The following is a 19859-nucleotide window of genomic DNA, read 5'->3' as shown; positions in this document are numbered from 1 at the left end:
ACTCTTGCCCTTTAGCCTTAATACTAGAGTTAATTGGTTAGCACACCACCGTATTACAGTATTAGAGTATTCTGGATTTGACTGTATACTTACCTTTACCAGTGTGTTGTATATTTGAATATATTTTATGTTAACTAATTAGCGTCCTTTGATTTCAGCTTGAAGACTCCTTTCAGCATTTCTTGTGAGGCAGGTCTAGTGGTGATGACTTTCCTCAGCTTTGCTTTGTTTGGGAAAGTCTTTATCTCTCCTTCATTTCTGAAAGACAACTTTTCTGGATAGAGTATTCTTGGTTGGCAGTTTTTTTCTTTTAGCACTTTGAATATGTCGTCCTACTCTTTTGAAATCCATTGATAGACTTCTGGGGATTCCCTTATAATTTACAAGCCTCTTTACTTTTGCTGCTTTTAAGACTCTCTCTTTGTCTTTGATTTTTGACAATTTTGTTATAATGTCTCCTGGCGAGGATTTCTTTAAGTTGAGTTTGTTTGGTGACCTATGAGCTTTAGGAACTTGGATATCCAAATCTCTCCCCAGGTTTAGGAAGTTCCCAACCATTTTTTCTTTAAATAAGCTTTCTGCCACCTTCTCCCTATCTTCTCTTTCTGGAACTGCAGTGATTTATGAATTATTTCTTTTGATGGTATCTGGTAATTCATTGATGGTATCTGGTAATTTCTTCCCATTTTTTCATTCTTTTTTTCTTTATTCTTCTCTGATTGGATAATTTCAAAGCTCCTATCTCTTAACTCACAGATTCTTTCTTCTGTTTGATCCATTCTGCTGTCAGTGCTCTTTATTGCATTTTTCCTTTCATTCATTGTATTCTTCAGCTCCAGAATTTCCATTTGGTTCTTTTTTATTATTTCTGTCTCTTTGTTAAACTCCTCATCTTGTTTGTGTATTACTTTCCTGATTTTGTTGGGTTGTCTTTCTGTGTTTTCTTGTAGCTCACTGAGTTTCCTTAAAACTACTATTTTGAATTCTCTATCAGGTAGATTGCGGATCTCCATGTCTTTGGGATTTGTTACTGAAAAATTATTGTGATCTTTTGGTAGTGTCATGTTTTCTTGATTTTTTTTTTATGTTACTTGAAGTTTTGCATTGCTGCCTTTGCATTTGAAGTAGCAGTCACCTCTTCCAGTCTTTAATAACTGCCCACTCCAGTGTACCCCAACTTGCATATTTTTGTTCCGGTGGTATGCTGGAACTTCTCTGCTGGAAACCTGGATTTCCACAAAGGCTCTCTTGTCTAAGACAGTGTTTTCCAGGGGTTCCCTGGACGTTGCTAAGAGTGGCTGGAGCCAGTTCATGGGCCATGCAGGGTCCACAGCAGGGATGTGGTCTGTATGTCTGTTACCACTTGGGTGGGCAGGACTCTTCCCAGGTCCCTTGGTTTATGGTGCTGGATCCTGCAACTCCCACAAAGCCACTTTTGTCCGTGGATAGATGCCAAATTGTTGCTGGTGGTGGAGGGATACCATGAGGTACCTATTTTTCAGCCCTGATGCTGACGTGACCCCAACATGGGGGTGTTTAAAAGTAAATTTTCCCCCCAAGATATTTCCTTGAGTTCTTCTTTCATGTTATATGTACCTCATGTTATTTTAAAAAATCATGTAAATTAAACATTATAGATCAAAACAAAACAATATAGTAGAAATCTAATTATTACTCCCATGTCTAAGAATCATTGCTTTTAGGCAGTGAACTTCAGCTTTTCAGTGTAGCACTTGAGGTTCTTCAGAATGTCTTTCCAGACTCACCTCTCTGCTTCCTTCCATGTATTTTGTACTTTTCCTTCCAAGTTCCTAGGAAACACCTAGACGCCATGTGCCTGATCTTTGTGCTCACATTCTAATCACCAAGTAGAATGATTTTCTCCATTTTCTTTTCCTCATGACCTCCTCTGTTTATTTAACCTCTTCTGTAAAGCTTTCCTATGTTCACTTATAACTTTCATATGTCAACTCTTACATATCACATTGTATCATAATTGTGTATCTGTCTTTGAAGCAAGAATTTGTATTTGCTTGCATATGGTTGGTACTTCATAACTGTTTTGTGAACTAATAAATGACTTATGATGGGTAAGAGTTGGAATTTTTAAAAAATTGGTTTTTTATTCTTTATCAGTAGAATTATTAGAAAACATTGGCTTTTTTATGGATTTTTTTTAAGTAGCGGTCCTGGCGTGCATATGAAGGAAGTAAAGAAAAATGAAAATGAAAAATGGACATCAAAAGAATGTGTGATTACACCAATGTTTGAGAAGGACGATTCACTGATCGGTGGTCTGCTACACATGAATGATGACAGCAGTTTAAGTGGAGTAGATCAGGATGATGGCAGGTAAAATCCACAAATTCTTTATTTTTAGGTCAAGAAATATTAGCACTGAATACTTTTTCTGGAAATAGAACAACATAATATAGTGTACAGGGCACGACAAGAGAATTCTCAACTATACCAGATGAACGCTGCTGAAAGGTTAAGATGAGGATGAGTGGCTTTGACCAGAAGTAGTTTCAATAAATATTCCCCATGGAAGCTGGACTGTAGTGAATAAGTATAAACGGCTCCTTAGGGAATATTTACTGGGAAAGGCAATAGAGAACTGGATGGTAACTGAAGAGGAACGTGGAGTTCAAGGGAGTTTCCTTTCTCTTTTTATGTTAAGATGGGAGTTTTTAAAGTATGTTTGTATGCTGCTGGAAATAAACCAGTAGAGGATGCATTTATTCAGTTTAATCTTGTTTGCATGTCCAATATTAGAAAGCTTATTGATTGTATTACATTATCTTTAAAATATTATAGTAAACTAATTGTACATAATACTTCTATTCACATATAGTTTTATGGTAAGGGCTTGTTCACTGATTTTGAAGTGTAATATTCTTATATAATTGAATATACAGATGAGTACTTAAAAATTATTCTATCATACATAGATTTTTAAAAATTATATAATCATAAATTTACAAACATTTAGGCCATACTGAATAAGATTTAATCATTCCTTGATAATTCTAGATGACAGTATCATCATGAGTGGCTATGGTTTTGTAAGGTACTCTAAAACAGATTATGTTAACTTCATAGTGGTTTAGATTCCAGGGAAAAGGGTAAGATTTTGTTTATATTCGATAGAAAAAAAAACTATTAACAATCTATCACAGATTATTACTTTTGGATTATAAAGTTCTAAATTACAAAAGTCATGCTTCCTATACTAAAAGTGTCATTAACATGTATTATGCGCTAAGTATATGTTGAATGCATGAATAAACAGCTGAATGGGTGAATGAATGCCTGTTGATGAATTTCTTTACAAAAGCAAATCTTTATTGAAAATAGAATTCCAATATTGCCTAGGTCTAAAGCCTTTTTATTTTTAAAAAATATGTGTAAGATTCAGAAATTATTATTTATAGTTATAACTAGACATGGAATAATAATACAGATTCATTTTCTATCATATTACTTAAAAACACTTAAAAATAAATATTACCTTCTCATCATATTGTGAAACACAAGTGTTGAAGCCAGATTTCCTGGATTTGAATTCTGGGTCTGCTGCTGATCTGCTGTAGGGGCTTGGGCAAGTTACTTAGCCTTTCTGTGCTCCATTTCTTCCTGTGTAAAGGACCTAATGTATTACCTCTCTCCCAGAATTGTTGTGAGGATTAAAATGCCTTTAAGACATGTAAGGTGCTTATAATAATGCATAGCAGTTACATAGTAAGTCCTCAAAAAGCTAATATCATGATTATTAAAAAAGAGTTTCTTTCATATAAGGACTTAATACTTTCCAAATAGGTTTTAGTGCCATAAAGTTAGTTTTTATTGCAAATGACAATAACAAAAAACCCTGGTATATTTCTTCCTGTCAAATAATGCAAGTAACATTATGCTTTTCCGTTTCCTTTGATTGTCAGCTTGATCTAATTTAATGCTTTGTTAATATTATTATGGTATATTTTCTTTGTCCTTTAATGTTACTCTATTTATTGTTTAATCTCTTTTATAGAAAATTAATTACCGATGCAAAGATTTTATGTAAAAAACAATAGGTTTAGGTATTCTTTGTATTTTAAGTATTTAATGTTTGCCTGAAAAGAATCGTTTGTTTTTTTAGGGCTGCAAAGGAAACATCTAACGAAAAGAACAAGGTAGAGTAAACAATTAATTATAAAAAATATTATCCTGTAGTAAAAAATTACTTTGTAAAAGGTATAGTGGAAAAATAAAAAATCTTCCTTTGTTGTAGAGACATTTACTTTGAAAAAATAATTTAGAAACACTGTTGATAAAATTATCCCTTTGATAAAAATCTGTTCTTTTAAAAAGTATCTGTGTTTTTGCTTTAATAAAGAGATATTTATCATCTCTGTGCACTTAGTATATTTTATAAATATTTTGGGGACATTGTGAAATAGTATTTTTTATTTGTAGGTCAAAGAGCAAATTGATTCTATGGATGACCTTGATGACTTAACTCAGTCATCTGAAACAGCTTTTGAGGATTGCCAGATGCTTTACTCTAATTATAAGAATTCCATGTTGCTAATTGAACAACTTGGCATGGAGTGTAAAGGTAGGACCATGGGATAAATATAAAGCCTTTTTGTGTATACTGTTGTAATATTTGGTAGAATTCACCAGTGTAGCCACTTGGGCCTGGAATTTTCTTTGTGGGAAGGTCTTTAACTAGGACTTTAGTTTCTTTTTTAGATATAGGGCTATTTAGTTTATTTGTTCTTTCTTGGTTGAGCTTTGGTAATTTCCCTCTCTCAAGGAATTTACCCACTTCATCTGAGTTGCCAAATTTATTTACATAATGTTCATAATATTACTGTCAGTCTTTTAATATCTATGGAATCTGTAGTAATTTCTCATTACTCATTTCTGTGAAATTGGTAATTTGTGCCTTCTCTCTTTTTTTTTTTTCATTATCAGCCTGGCTAGAGGTTTATCACTTTTATTCATCTTCTGAATATATTTGGTTTCACTGATTTTTTAAATATTTATTTATTTATTTATTTATTTTTGGCTCTGTTGGGTCTTCGTTGCTGTGTGCAGGCTTTCTCTAGTTGTGGCGAGCGGGGGCTACTCTTCGTTCAGTGTGCAGGCTTCTCATTGCTGTGGCTTCTCTTGTTGTGGAGCATGGGTTCTAGGTGTATGGGCTTCAGTAGTTGTGGCACGCGGGCTCAGTAGTTGTGGCTTGCGGGCGCTAGAATGCAGGCTCAGTAGTTTTGGCACACAGGCTTGGTTGCTCTGAGGCATGTGGGATCTTCCCGGACCAGGGATCAAACCCGTGTCCCTTGCATTGGCAGGTGGATTCTTAACCATTGTGCCACAGGGGAGTCCCTCATTGATTTTTCCATGTCTTTTTTGTTTTGTTTGTTTTGTTTTTTCTCATTGATTTTTTTCTTTGATGTTTTTTATTTCCTTTCTTCTGCTTGCTTTGGGTTTACTTTGCTCTTTTTAAAAAAATATTTATTTATTTTATTTTATTTTTGGCTGCGTTGGGTCTTAGTTGCGGCACGTGGGATCTTTTGTTGCAGCGTGTGGGCTTCTCTCTCTAGTTGTGGCATGTGGGCTTAGTATTTGTGACACTCCAAATGGGGTGTGGGCTCCAGCGTGTGTGGGCTCTGTAGTTGCGGCATGCTGACTCTCTAGTTGTGGCTTGCGTGTTCAGTAGTTGCAGCGGGCAGGCTTAGTTGCCCCATGGCATGTGGGGTTTTAGTTCCCCGACCAGGAATCGAACCCACGTCCCCTGGATTGGAAGGCAGATCCTTAACCACTGAACCATCAGGGAAGTCCCCTAATTTGCTCTTTTTCTGGATTTTTATGTTGGAAGCCAAGGTTATTGATTTGAGACCTTCTTTTCTAATATAGACATTCAGTGCTATAAATTTTCATGCAAGTAAGCAGCATTCCACAAATTGTAATATATTATGTTTTCATTTTTATTCAGTTCAAAATACTTTGTAATTCCTCTTTTCATTACCTCTTTAATCCAAGGTTTATTTAGATGTGTGTTATTTAGTTTTCAAATATTGGAGTATTTTCCAGAAATATTTTTGTTCTTGATTTCCAATTTGATTGCTTTGTGGTCAGAGAACATACTTTGTATGACTTAAATCCTTTTGACTTACTCCTTTATTTTATAACCCAGAAAACAGTCTTTTTTTGGTAAGTGTTCCATGGCTACTTGAAAAGAATGGTGGTGTTCAAGTCTACAGTATCCTTGCTGATTTTCTGCCTGCTCTTTCTATCACTTACTCATTGAGGGGTATTGAAATCTCAGACAGTAATTGTGGATTTGTCTATTTTTCTTTGCAGTTCTCTCAAGTTTTGCTTCATATATTTTGAAGTTATTAGGCACATAAATGTTTAGGGTTGTTATGCTTCTTATTAATTGACACTCTTATCATTATGAATGACCTTGTCTATTGCTGATAATGTTTTTTGCTCTGAAGTCTACTTTGTTTGGTATTAATATAGCCAGTCTTAGCTTAGCTTTGTTTTGTCACATGTTAGTGTGGTATATCTTTTTTGTTTGTTTGTTTGTTTGTTGTGTGGTATATCTTATTTCTAACCTTATTACAAATTTATGTCTGTGTGTTTAAAGTGCATTTCTTGTAGGTGGCATACAGTTGGGGTTTGCTTTTTGATCCAGTCTGACAATCTGCTTTTTCTTAAAATTTAATTAATTTATTTATTTTTGGCTGTGTTGGGTCTTCATTGCTGCACACGGGCTTTCTCTAGTTACGACGAGTGGGGGCTACTCTTCGTTGTGGTGCGCAGGCTTCTCATTGCGGTGGCTTCTCTTGCTGTGGAGCACAGGCTGTAGGCCCATGGGCTTCAGTAATTGTGGCATGTGGGCTCAGTAGTTGTGGCGCATGGGTTTAGTTACTCCATGACATGTGGGAGGACCAGGGCTCGAACCTGTGTCCCCTGCATTGGCAGGTGGATTCTTGACCACTGCGCCACCAGTGAAGTCCCTGACAATCTGCTTTTTAATTGAGGTTTTCAGACCATTTTCACTTAATGTGATTATTGATACAGTAGGTTTGAATCTGTCATTATGCTGTTTGATTTCTGTTTATCCCATCTGTTCTTTGTTCCCCTTTTCTTTTTCTGCTGTCTTTTAGATTAATCGAGTAATTTTTATGATGTAGTTTTATTTCTTTTTTGTTTTTTTGGTTTATTAACTGTAACTCTTTTGTTTCACTATTTTAGTGATTGCTTTAGGGTTTACAGTATTTTACTTAGGGTTATCACAGTCCACCTTCAAGTAATATTGTACCACATCATATATAGGATAAGAATATTACAAAACAGCTTACTTCCACTTCTTCTCTCCTTGCCAGATCCTCCTGGATCTGTGGGAGTGTAGTTTTCATTAAGTTTAGAAAGTTGTTGGCCATTCTTTTCTTCAAATATCTTTTTTCTGTCTCTTTCCTCCACCTCTTTGGGGCATTGTATATTTAGCCACTTGAATTCCTGGTCAGGGAATTAAGATCCCGCATGCTGTGCGGCATAGCCAAAAAAAAAAAAATGTATTTGTTCAATGTATGGATGAGTGAAGGTGAAAATGCACAGTGCTTTATACACAAAAATTACTCATATATTTTATTTCTATCTTTGTTTTCTTCCTAATGCAGATTCTGTTAGCTTATTGAAAATTCAGGATGCAGTTCTTTCATATGAAAGATTAATAGAACTTAAAAAAAATCAATGTGAACTACTTACAGGAAAAAATAAAAAAATGGAAAGTAAGGTTAGTGGGCTACAAAAGGAGCTATCAGAAACAAAAGAAATGAAATCACAGTTAGAGCATCAAAAAGTGCAGTGGGAACAAGAGCTCTGCAGCTTGAGGTATTGAACATCTTGGTTTTAAAGAAATATTTGAACTGTTTTTATTTACTGTAATACTACAGATGTGTATTTACTTTAATACTACGGGAAGTTTTATAATTGCTAAGTTACCTGCTGGTATTTTACAGGGGAGAAAACCTCATTAGTATTGTGGAGTGTGAAATTCTTGGAAATAATACAGCAAGTTCTTAACAGTGGATACTTCTACTAATAATTTAATGTATATATTTCCAAATCATCATTTTCATGGCCATACAGAAGTCCTCCATATGAAGCCTCATTTTTTTTGTAATCTCTCTCTTTTTTTAAATTTTATTTATTTTTTTATACAGCAGGTTCTTATTAGTTATCCATTTTATACATATTAGTGTATACATGTCAATCCCAAGCTCCCAGTTCATCCCACCCCCCTGCTTTCCCCTCTTGGTGTCCATACGTTTGTTCTCTACATCTGTGTCTCTATTTCTGCCTTGCAAACCAGTTCACCTGTACCATTTTTCTAGATTCCACATATATGTGTTAATATACGATATTTGTTTTTCTCTTTCTGACTTACTTCACTCTGTATGACAGTCTCTAGATCCATCCATGTCTCAACAAATGACCCAATTTCGTCCCTTTTTATGGCTCAGTAATATTCCATTGTATGTATGTGCCACATCTTCTTTATCCATTCGTCTGTTGATGGGCATTTACGTTGCTTCCATGACCTGGCTATTGTAAATAGTGCTGCAGTGAACATTGAGGTGCTTGTGTCTTTTTGAATTATAGTCATTATTAACAAATTGAATTTCAGTTGTTTTTCATTTTTCTGTATTATATTTAATGCTACAAGGAACGTCTCTTCTATAAATTCATTTCTACATTTCTGATTATTTATTTTGAATAAATTCTTTAATATTGTGTTATTTGGTTAAAGTATGAGAACTTTTAAAAAAGGTCTTTGATCCATGTTTCTAAATTGTTCTCCAGAAAGTTTATATTACTTTACACTCCCACCCACAGAAGTATGAAATGGCCATTTTTCTCAAGACAAAATTTTTTAAAAAAATTTTGCAGTTTTATTCTTAACATATGCATGGATGAAATAAAAGATAAAAATGGAAGGTGATTACTGATTAGTTTATTCAATATCTCTTTCATACAGAGATAAAATTAGTTCAAAGGTTTGTACTGAAAGCACAAAATACTCTCTATTGTTTAATTAATTAATATGGATCCTGCCTTACGGGATTTAAAATTATTTATTAAATAGATAATAATCAACAAGTTGAAAATGTTGCAAAAGAAGAAACATAAAAAGTGTGGGGCAACAGATATTAGATTCCCTAGCCTAGTCTTGGATTAGTGTCTGAAGATATGTGTTCTGTAAAAGACATCTGCAGATTTTTATCTGACACTGTAAGTCATTTAGGGGTACCTGTAGTATTTTATGAAGTTGAAATTTTATTTCTAGTGAACTTATGAACTTTTTTCTAAACAACAGCTTCTCTTTTTAATTAGTAACTAAATTGTCTGTCCTAAAGGAGGAGTAATTATGACAGTGTGGAAAACAGGGTAATTTTCGACCTAACTTCACTGAATAATTTCAAAATTTCTTTCCTATACTATTCACCAGAGTTACTGTGGACTAAATCTTACTTAAGTGGCAGAATGTTTTTTCATTGCTACCTTTCAAGTGTATATATCTTTATGAAGAGATTGAAGTGAGAAATTAAAAATATGAGACCTAGAAAGGAAAAAAAAAAACTGGAGAACAGAAATTTCATTAGGATAGTAAATCAGCGGGTGAAGAGCCAGATCATAAAATGAACTTTTTATTTTCTAACAAAACACATTTTAAGGTAAACATATTTAACTGCAGATTCACCCTAAAACAAGAAGAAGAGAAGAGAAGAAATGCTGACATGTTATATGAAAAAATTAGGGAGCAGTTAAGAAGAAAAGAAGAGCAATACAGTAAAGAAGTTGAAATGAAACAACAACTTGAACTCAATCTCAGAGCACTAGACACGGAACTGAGGACTGTGAGAAATAATCTGAATCAGGTAAATTAATCTTTGGTGAAAATTTCAAATTTCCAACAGTATTTCATCAGTATTATTTGTAATATCTCTTTGATTTAATATATATTATTTAGGTTTAAAACAAATAAAAAGTGTTATCTCATCCTAAATATGCACTATGACATTTATAGCTTAAATTATTAATTTCTTGCCATTCTTAGCTTCTAATACATGCTCTGTGTATGTTTTCTGAATGGAGGAATGGAAGGTAAATTGAGCTTAATGATTAACATAATGATTGGCATTTTTGGTCCATTCGAAAGTAATATTCTTAATTCCAATCTATGTGTTAATTTTGGCTTTTTTATGTTAAAATACAGGCTAAATTGCTTTGAGACTGTGATGGAACTAGTTAAACGCTTTGTAAAAAGATTTTCTTTCACAATACTATATCTCCCTGTATTTTTGCTCTGTGATAAGTTTAGCAGTCATTTAAATTAAAATCTTAAGTTATTCATGTGGGATAAAGATCCTTGTGTTTATTTAAAAAGGCTACTTCCTTTTAACAGTTTTTTTTTAATTCTGCTCTTAAGCTTTTGACTTTTTTTTTTAATGGTATGAGACCAAAAACCTCATGAAATGTGTCTCCAGGTTGTAGAAGAGCGAAATGACACTCAGAGGCAGCTTTCTCGAGAGCGGAATGCCAGAATTTTACAAGATGGAATCCTGACCAATCACCTTGCCAAACAAAAGGAGATAGAAATGACTAATAAGGAAATGAATTCTGAGGTATTTTCTTTAATCATTTTCAAATATTTGTGTGTATGTATCTGTATATGTATATATTTTAAAAACCAATACTATACATCACAGACAGTATAGAGGATATTTAAAACCTATTTAAGTATATTTTGGGGGAGGTGACATTTCTCGTCCATTGAATATTTAATATTTTTAATCCAAACATAATTGAATTATCTTTAATTAAATTTAATTCAAGTAGTATTTTTAATTCAAATCCATTTGTCTGCAACAGTCAAGCAGTGACATACGATAGCCTCATCCAAGGAGAGGCTTTTAATATTTTCCATAGGAACTGATGAACTTTTCATAATCTCAAAACTATTGCTACCATCTAGAAAAGTCTGCACCCTGATGGTGGTTTAGGCAGGGAAGACCATGTGTGCTCCACCATCGACCACACTACCCAACCAAATCCCAGCACTGAATACGATCTTGCCCTCTGCTTTGGAGTGAACATGTCAATCACTATGCACCTCATCATTTTCAGTGTCTAAATCAGAGTCTGTTCTTGGTTTCACTGTCATTTCTTTAACCAGTACCCCATCAATGACATTTTTACATCATTTACAATTTTTCAGTATCGTAAAAGCTGCAACATTAGTTGTAAAAACTTTTTTTTTTTTTTGCGCGGTACGCGGGCCTCTCACTGTTGTGGCCTCTCCTGTTGCGGAGCACAGGCTCCGGACGCGCAGGCTCAGCGGCCATGGCTCACGGGCCCAGCCGCTCCGCGGCATGTGGGATCTTCCCGGACCGGGGCACGAACCCGTGTCCGCTGCATCGGCAGGCGGACTCTCAACCACTGCACCACCAGGGAAGCCCAGGAAAAAAATTTTTTAGGAAATTTAATCTGTCGAAATATATACAGAGCTAAGGCTTTTACTATAGGGTAGCTGTATAGGTTAGATAGCAGATGAGCAAATTTTTTTTTAAGCTAGCGGGTGGTATTTTATTTTATTTTTTATTGAAGTATAGTTGATTTACAATATTGTGTTAGTTTCAGGTATACAGCACAGTGATTCAGTTTTATATATATATATATATATATATATACACCTTTATAGATTCTTTTTCCAAATATTGAGTGTAGTTCCCTGTGCTACACAGTAGGTCATTGTTGGTTATCTGTTTTTTATATAGTAGTGTGTATATATTAATCCCAACCTCCTAATGAATCCCTCCCCCTCTTTCCCCTTTAGTAACCATAAGTTTGTTTTCTATGTCTGTGAGTCTCTCTGTTTTGTAAATAAGTTTATTTGTATCATTTTTTTAGATTCCATGTATAAGCGATATCATATGATATTTGTCTTTCTGTCTGGCTTACTTCACTTAGTATGATAGTCTCTAGGTCCATCCATGTTGATGCAAATGGCATTATTTCATTCTTTTTTATGGCTGAGTAGTATTCCATTGTATAAATATATCACATCAGATGCAATTTTTAAGTGTAGTCAGATTTATTAGTCATTTATTTTAAGCCTTCTGGGTTTGTTATAATTTAGAGAAAGGCCTTTCCAATTCTGAGCTTCTTAAGAATTCTCTTGTGGTTTCTTTTTTGCTTTCGTGGATTCATTGTCTTTAATTAAATTTTTGAACTTTTGAAGATTTCTGCTTGTAAGAAGTCTGAGGTTTGTATCCAACCTTATTTTTTCCAGTTGGATATCCACTTATTGCAGCCTTTTCATTGTATAAACATATAGGTTAGTCTTTCAGAGGAAATCATGAAATGTCAATTTATTGAGTACTAGCTAAAAATCTCCTCTGTTTCACTTAGGTGTCCAATAGTCCTGAAAAAGAAAAAGATCTGTTACATAAAAACCACATCTTGCAGGATGAAGTTGCCATGCTAAGACTGGAAATAGACACAATAAAATGTCAGAACCAGGAAAAGGAAAAGAAATATTTTGAGGACATTGAAATTGTAAAAGAAAAGAATGATGATCTTCAAAAGACAATAAAACTGAGTGAGGAAACATTAACAAAGACAACATTCCAATATACTGGACAGCTTAATGTTCTGACAGCTGAGAATACAATGCTAAACTCTAAGCTGGAGAATGAAAAACAAAGCAAAGAAAGACTGGAAACAGAAGTGGAATCCTACCGTTCTAGACTGGCTACCGCCATACATGATCACCAGCAAAGTCAGATATCAAAAAGAGACCTGGAACTTGCCTTCCAGAGAGCAAGAGATGAGTGGTTACGCTTGCAGGACAAAATGAATTTTGATGTGTCTAACCTGAACGATAACAATGAGATGCTTTCCCAGCAACTTTCTAAAGCTGAAAGTAAATTCAATAGCCTAGAAACCCAGCTCCATCACACGAGGGATGCTCTCAGAGAAAAGACTTTGATGTTAGAACGTGTACAGAGAGACCTAAGCCAAGCACAGTGTCAAAAGAAGGAAATTGAACACATGTATCAAAGCGAACAAGGCAAAGTGAATAAATACATTGGAAAGCAGGAATCCTTAGAAGAGAGATTATCTCAACTCCAGAGTGAAAACATGTTGCTCAGACAGCAACTGGATGATGCGCAAAACAAAGCCGACAGTAAAGAGAAGACAGTAATTAACATCCAAGACCAGTTTCAGGATATTGTGAAAAAACTTCAAGCTGAAAGTGAAAAACAAGGTCTGATGCTGGAGGAAAGAAACAAGGAGTTAATCAATGAATGTAATCATTTAAAAGAGAGAATGTATCAGTATGAAAATGAGAAAACAGAAAGAGAAGTAAGTATCCAAGAAGAGAAATAATTCTCAGACTTCCTGAAAGAAAATTCAAAGTGATTTTGATTATGGCTAAATGTTGAATCTAGTTGAATATAAAAATATATAGACTATAAATCTATAGACTGTAAATCAGCCTAAAAGCATACCTTGTATCCAGCAAATAAAGAATTAGACCTGAGAGGTGCTTTACTTTGAGTAGAGACATTGTGTCACCTATGAAATTTTAAGAGATTGTTATAAATTGTTAATGGGTATAGACAGGTATTAGTAACTTACTCTTCTACTGCTAAGATAATAATTTTAATCTTTATGTCACATTTTAGTATCATGATGAAGCAGATAAATGAAACGCTCAGATCTAAAATGAATTATTTTGAAATTAAGATTCAGTTGCGTGTATTACCTTGACAGTCAATTCCAGATTTCCCAGATGAACTGATGTGTCGATGCCATATCTCATAGTACTTTTCCTTCAGTAGCTTGTCATAACTTTTTAGTTGATATAATTTTATTTTTATTCATGTCAATTAGAATTAATTTGGGAAATAGTTCAGCCTCAAACCATGTATTCTTATGACCTCTCAACTCTTTAAAGGCATCTACTTTTCATTAAATCATAATTTGGGATTAAAGTAGTGAGCTTTAGCAAAACTATACTTGATTTAATCTTCCCACTTCTATTTATAATTTACTTGGAACATTTTTACAAATAATTTGCTCCTAATTCTCATTTCAAGGCTCAGTTACTATCATTTGGATATAAATTTGTCCAATACAAAGAGAATTGTAGCTCTCTGTGACTTATTAATTTGACATTGGACTCCCATTTTCAGACTAGTGAGGGGTGACAGATTCATGAGTAGCAGGAATAGAGTGGGGGACAGGGTCATAGGGGCTGCCATCGGGAGGCAGAGGGAGGCCCTGAAGGTCTCATTTTAATTCTAGGAATTAAAATGGGAATGACCTCATTTTAATTCTGAGATAGGAATCTATTGAGCACTGGATTGAATATGTGAGGATCTCTGAAGTTAATCGAAGCCTCCAGTAGAGAAGAGGGAAGATGTTCCCACCACTCGTCCCACCTACACACCCATTTCTTTCTGAGACTTGAGGAGGTCCTCAAGCTCTGCAAATTGATCGGGAAGGGCGGGGAGTGGATAGCGGGACTGAATCCATTGTCTAAGTAACTTAATAGCGATAAGGCCGGAGGGTAACACCTTCTGTGTCTTAAACCAAATTCAGTGAGCAGGAAGGTGCACATACGAGAAGGAGACAAATTGATGTCTCTGGTGATAGTTTTCAAAGTACATATGTTGGAGTTATCTATTATTAACATAACTTAATAGTAAGGTAATTTATAAAATCAGTGACAGAGTATCTTATTAGGCACTTGTGAGACAACTTCAACAAGAACTGGCTGATACCCTAAAAAAGCAATCTATGTCAGAGGCTTCACTGGAGGTCACGTCACGTTATCGTACTAATTTAGAAGATGAGGCACAGGATTTAAAGAAAAAATTACGTCAAGTCACCAGTCAGGTATGTATGAAATTTAACGTGTCAATACTTAATGTATAGGATAAAGTGTTTTAGGACACTAATTTTCTTGGACGGCTTTCTTTTGTATTTTCGTTACAAGTAAATTTATTACAATTTTGTTATCTTTATAATGCACTTGTTTCTTAAACTCTGACTTTCATTCTGCCGTTTGCATTATATATTTTTTCTTACAATGTTTACCCTTAGGGAAGTTGAGAATTGTGCATGATTCCTCACAGAAGTTGAGAGACTTTTTTTTCTATTAAACAGTATTTTTTAGTGATATCTCTACTACCATGATGAAGCAAGCCAGATAAAATCAGAGGATAATGTTTAATGGAATGTTCCATAAAATTGTCATTTTTCATCTTCACTTTCGTGAATGGATATAGTATCTGTGGATATTTATTTCATGGATTTCAGAATAACTTGTACAGAAAGGTCATTATACAAACCAGTTGAAGTTAGGCATTGCCTTCATTTTCTTTTCATTTTAGATATATTGTAAAAGCTTAGAGATACTCAGATCGTGTATAGTATGTACACCCAAAATAGAAAATTAAGAAAATTATATAGATCCTGCCATTGTAATTTTTAAGAAAACTATTGAGATAATTCACATATCGTATAATTCACCCATTTAAAATGTGTAGTTGAATCTCTCCTTGTATATTCAGAGAGTCGTGCACTTGGCACCACAGTCAATTATAGAGCATCTCCATCACCCACAAAGGAAAACCCTGCATCCCTTAGCCATCACCCATGGCCCCCATCTCCCTCAGCCCCAGCAACCACCAGTCTAATCTCTGTCTCTGTAGATGTGCCTATTCTGGGTATTTCATATAAATGGAATCACACAGTATGTGGTCCTTTGTGATTAGCTTTTCTCATTTGACGTAACATTTTCGAGGTTCATCCATGTTATAGCGCATATCAGTACTTCCATTTCTGTTTATCGTCGAACAGCACGTTATGTGGCTAAGCCATTCATCCATTCATCAGTTGATGGGCCTTTGGGTTATTTCCAACTTTGGGCTGTTAATAATGCTGCTGTGAACATTCATTTACAAGTTACTGTGTGGACATAATTTTTATCTCCCTGCTGTTGGATTTTATCCTCTGAGTTAATTGGCTGATTTCACCTTTTCTTGGCCTTTACTCATGCTGTCCTTTCTGTCTTTACAGTTTCTTTTCCTCCTGCCTAATCCTCCATTTATTCAGACCTGGACCCCAGTCTTCTCCATGAAGCTCTCTCTGACTGTCCTAGCTCTCATTGACCCTGTCACCTAGTCTGTGAAGAACAGTTTAGCCCTTAGTTTTACACTGTTTTAATTTTTTTCATGAGAGAGAATCTTGTCTAAGTATAAATTTGTCTAACAGAGAATACTTATTGATATGCACGGCCCCTGTCTTGCATAAATTGAAAATATTTTAGCTTAACAGTTGCTAGGATACAATTAAGTACTTTATACCATACCAATAATTTTTTCTTGGAGCTATTGATATAATAAATCTTGTATTAAAATGTATTTTAAGCAATTAAATATAAAATTAAAAGCTCTTAATCTAATAGAGGAGAATTGTTCAATTAAATGCTCTCTTTTTTTTCCCTCACTCTGGAAAAAAAATCTAAATTTACCTTCCTTCATTATGCAGCCAGAACTGGGGATTTTGACATTTATAGCCTTTCACCAACTGTAAAGCTCTGTGGATAGCTTCTCCGATATCCATACCACATAACCTTAATTTTCTCATCCGAGTACTTTCTAGACATAAACAGTTGCTGGGAGTGAACTGATTCAGCACTTTGATTTAGCAATAGGGTGATATTTCCATGCCAGTGACTTAACCCTTCCTCTGATGGTCATGTAAGTTATGTACCACTCAATCCAGGAGGTGCTATTCGCATATTAAATCCATGATCACTGCCCACTGAGTAGTACAGAGAGGAAGTAAGTTATAAATTATTATAAGTGGAAAAAAGTACTGGTTGATTAGTGGAATCAGTGAAAGTTTTTGAAGTACTGGGCACATACATTCTGGTCCTCACACTCCCCGTTTACTGCCAATTTCAATGGTATGGAGAATGCTTTCAGTGGGACTTGTACAGGAGACCACTTCTGTTGGCATGCCATCTGCCTAAAATATCAAATTGTTTAGAACATAAAATACAGCAATAGTAATAATTCTAATTGTAAACACTTAGCATTTACTATGCGCCACGTACTTTTCTAAATACGTTATGTATACCCCCCTCCCCCAATTTAATCTTCCTGACATCCCAGTGAGGTCAGTGCTATTATTATCTTCATTTTACGGCTGGAGAAACTGAGACACAGAAAATTTAAGTAATTTGCTCAAGGACATCCAGCAAATAACTGGTGGAATTGGGACTCAGACCCACGCATTCTGGCTCCTGTGTAGATACTGCCTCTCACACTAGTCACTGAAGCATCTGGTTGTCACCAACAGTAGTGTGTAGTGTGAACGTTCATAATCACTGGAAGAGCTGTGGTCATTCACATATGTGGATCTTTAAAATTATAATTGGTATAGAGCATGGAATAAAAAATATAAATATCTTTCCCCATTTGGCCAATTTATAAGTTTGTGTATTTATTTGATAAAGTATAATTTAAAGCATGAATGATGTTGTGGTTTAGTACTAGAGGTCAGTAACTTGTAAAGGGCCAGACAGTAAATATTTTAGGCTTTGTGGGTCACAAGGTGTCTGTTGTAGCAACTCAACTCTGCTGTTGCAGCAGGAAAGTAGTCATAAACAATATGCAGATGAAAGACATAAAAACAGATGATGGCGGATTTGCTAGATTATCAGTAATTTTAAAAAATTTTTTCTCCTTTTAGCTGCAAGAAGCACAGGATCGACGTACAGAGGCCATGAGATGTGCTGAGAAGACGCAGGATCACATCCAAAAGTACAATTTAAAGCAGCACAGAAAATAACTTAAGTATAGAGCAGATAAGCAGTATAGTATGAGAATTATATCAGTAATGACAATAAATACATCATTGTGAGGCTGGGTAAACACTTCAGCTTTGAGCTATTTTGAAATGCATAATTTTTCTCCATTGTTTCTAAATTTTTCACATTATCCACAGAACACAACTAGAAAACGGCACAATTGCCAAATCATCTACTTTTCAAAATTCTAAGAACGTATATAATTGAACCTGCAGCTGTTTGTTCAGAAAATGTGTGTGGTATTTTAAAAATCTATGTGTGAGAATAATTATTTTAAAATATGCATTTTAGGCTTGAAATTGAAAATGCCAAGTTAAAAGCTACAGTCAAAAAGCAAGCCGGCAAAATTGAACAGCTTCAGAAAAACCTGTTAAGTACAAGTTCAGTAAGTCAATCTCTTAATTTCTGTCATGCTGAAAAGGAATTTTAATTTTTATACTAGTAATATATAAGAATATTTTGGACAATATGAAAAGTCTCATTGATAAAAGAGTTTATTTTTATATTGATACTACTTGCTACTAGTAGCATAATTCCTCTTTATAGAGGAAGTTGACTGAAATAATAAAATTGATTTTTCTAGTAAGATTTTAATTAAAAAGATTGTGACAGTGCAAAAGCAATATTTTATATATACCACATTTTGTTAATTCATTCATCTGTCAATGAACACTGGGATTTTTCCACCTTCTGGCTATTGTTAATAATGCTGCTATGAACAGTGGTACACAAATATCTGTTTGAGTCCAGAAATTTGAGTAATGATTTGATCTAGAATTCTGAATTTCCCTTGTAATCTAAACCCTCCAGTGCTATTTTGAGAATGAATTACTTTTTTTTTTTTTTTTTTTTTTTTTTGCGGTACGCGGGCCTCTCACCGCTGTGGCCTCTCCCGTCGCGGAGCACAGGCTCTGGATGCACAGGCTCAGCGGCCATGGCTCACGGGCCCAGCCGCTCCGCGGCATGTGGGATCCTCCCGGACCGAGGAATGAACCCGTGTCCCCTGCATCGGCAGGCGGACTCTCAACCACTGCGCCACCAGGGAAGCCTGAGAATGAATTACTTTTAATGTTGTAGTTCATTTTATTTATCAAGAAAGAATACTAACTAGGTCACTATGCAAGCATTTTTCTGAAAGGAATGTATTTTTTCCTTTCTTGGATTTTATTTTACTTTATTTTTTAAAGATTTTTTTTGATGTGGACCATTCTTAAAGTCTTTATTGAATTTGATACAATACTGCTTCTCTTTTATGTTTTGGTTTTTTGGCCAGGAGGCATGTGGGATCTTAGCTCCCTGACCAGGGATCGAACTCCCTGCATTGGAAGGCAAAGTCTTAACCACTGGACCTCCAGGGAAGTCCCCCTTTTTTCTTTAAAAAAAGAAAAGAGATGCCAGTGAAAAAGTAGAAATGGCTGCTCAGTCAGGGCCTTACATAGTAACAGGTGCTCCTAGCATAGCAAGTTCAGGAGCAATTTTTTTCCCAGACACTTGAGTTAATCAGCCTTTCAAAGGTGTAACGGCCAGTTTCAGAAAAGACTGATGTGTAATCCAGGATTCCAATTAATCAATGTATAGTGAAAGCTATGTAACTATTTACCAAGCAGAAAGGGATTCTGCTGCCATTTATACTCTCCTTTGTAGGGGAAGCTACCTATGATTTAAAAATCAGAAGATTCTATTGTGAACCCTAAGTTGGAGGGATGAGGTAGATGCACCTACCAACTCGTCTCTTTCCATCACAGTAGTTAGATTCATGCAGTGTCATTATACAGATATACCTGTCAGGGGAACTAGAACATTCTATTGACTGGCCCTTCTTGTGTTCAAAGAAACATTGAAAATTATTTTTTCTAGACTTGATATAAATTAGTCACATTGTATTAGCATACTTTTCATACAAGTGACAATA

General features: G+C 35.0%; 1 protein-coding gene across 3 annotated transcripts in view; it reads left to right on the top strand.

Annotated features, from left to right (window-relative positions):
• The window catches only part of ANKRD26 (ankyrin repeat domain containing 26), a 92202-nt gene that overhangs the window by 50433 nt on the left and 21910 nt on the right, over nucleotides 1-19859 (top strand). For all 3 annotated transcript variants that reach the window (XM_060006062.1, XM_060006063.1, XM_060006061.1), the window contains 10 exons: nucleotides 2182-2352; nucleotides 4139-4172; nucleotides 4456-4597; nucleotides 7674-7887; nucleotides 9752-9935; nucleotides 10545-10682; nucleotides 12469-13425; nucleotides 14812-14964; nucleotides 17830-17900; nucleotides 18239-18332. In XM_060006062.1, the coding sequence (XP_059862045.1) occupies nucleotides 2182-2352; nucleotides 4139-4172; nucleotides 4456-4597; nucleotides 7674-7887; nucleotides 9752-9935; nucleotides 10545-10682; nucleotides 12469-13425; nucleotides 14812-14964; nucleotides 17830-17900; nucleotides 18239-18332 (2158 nt within the window). The remainder of the gene's footprint in view (nucleotides 1-2181; nucleotides 2353-4138; nucleotides 4173-4455; nucleotides 4598-7673; nucleotides 7888-9751; nucleotides 9936-10544; nucleotides 10683-12468; nucleotides 13426-14811; nucleotides 14965-17829; nucleotides 17901-18238; nucleotides 18333-19859) is intronic.

This window comes from Delphinus delphis, chromosome 2 (assembly GCF_949987515.2).
Source record: "Delphinus delphis chromosome 2, mDelDel1.2, whole genome shotgun sequence".
NCBI classification, from domain to species: domain Eukaryota; kingdom Metazoa; phylum Chordata; class Mammalia; order Artiodactyla; family Delphinidae; genus Delphinus; species Delphinus delphis.
This window is presented reverse-complemented; position numbering and strand designations above follow the sequence as displayed.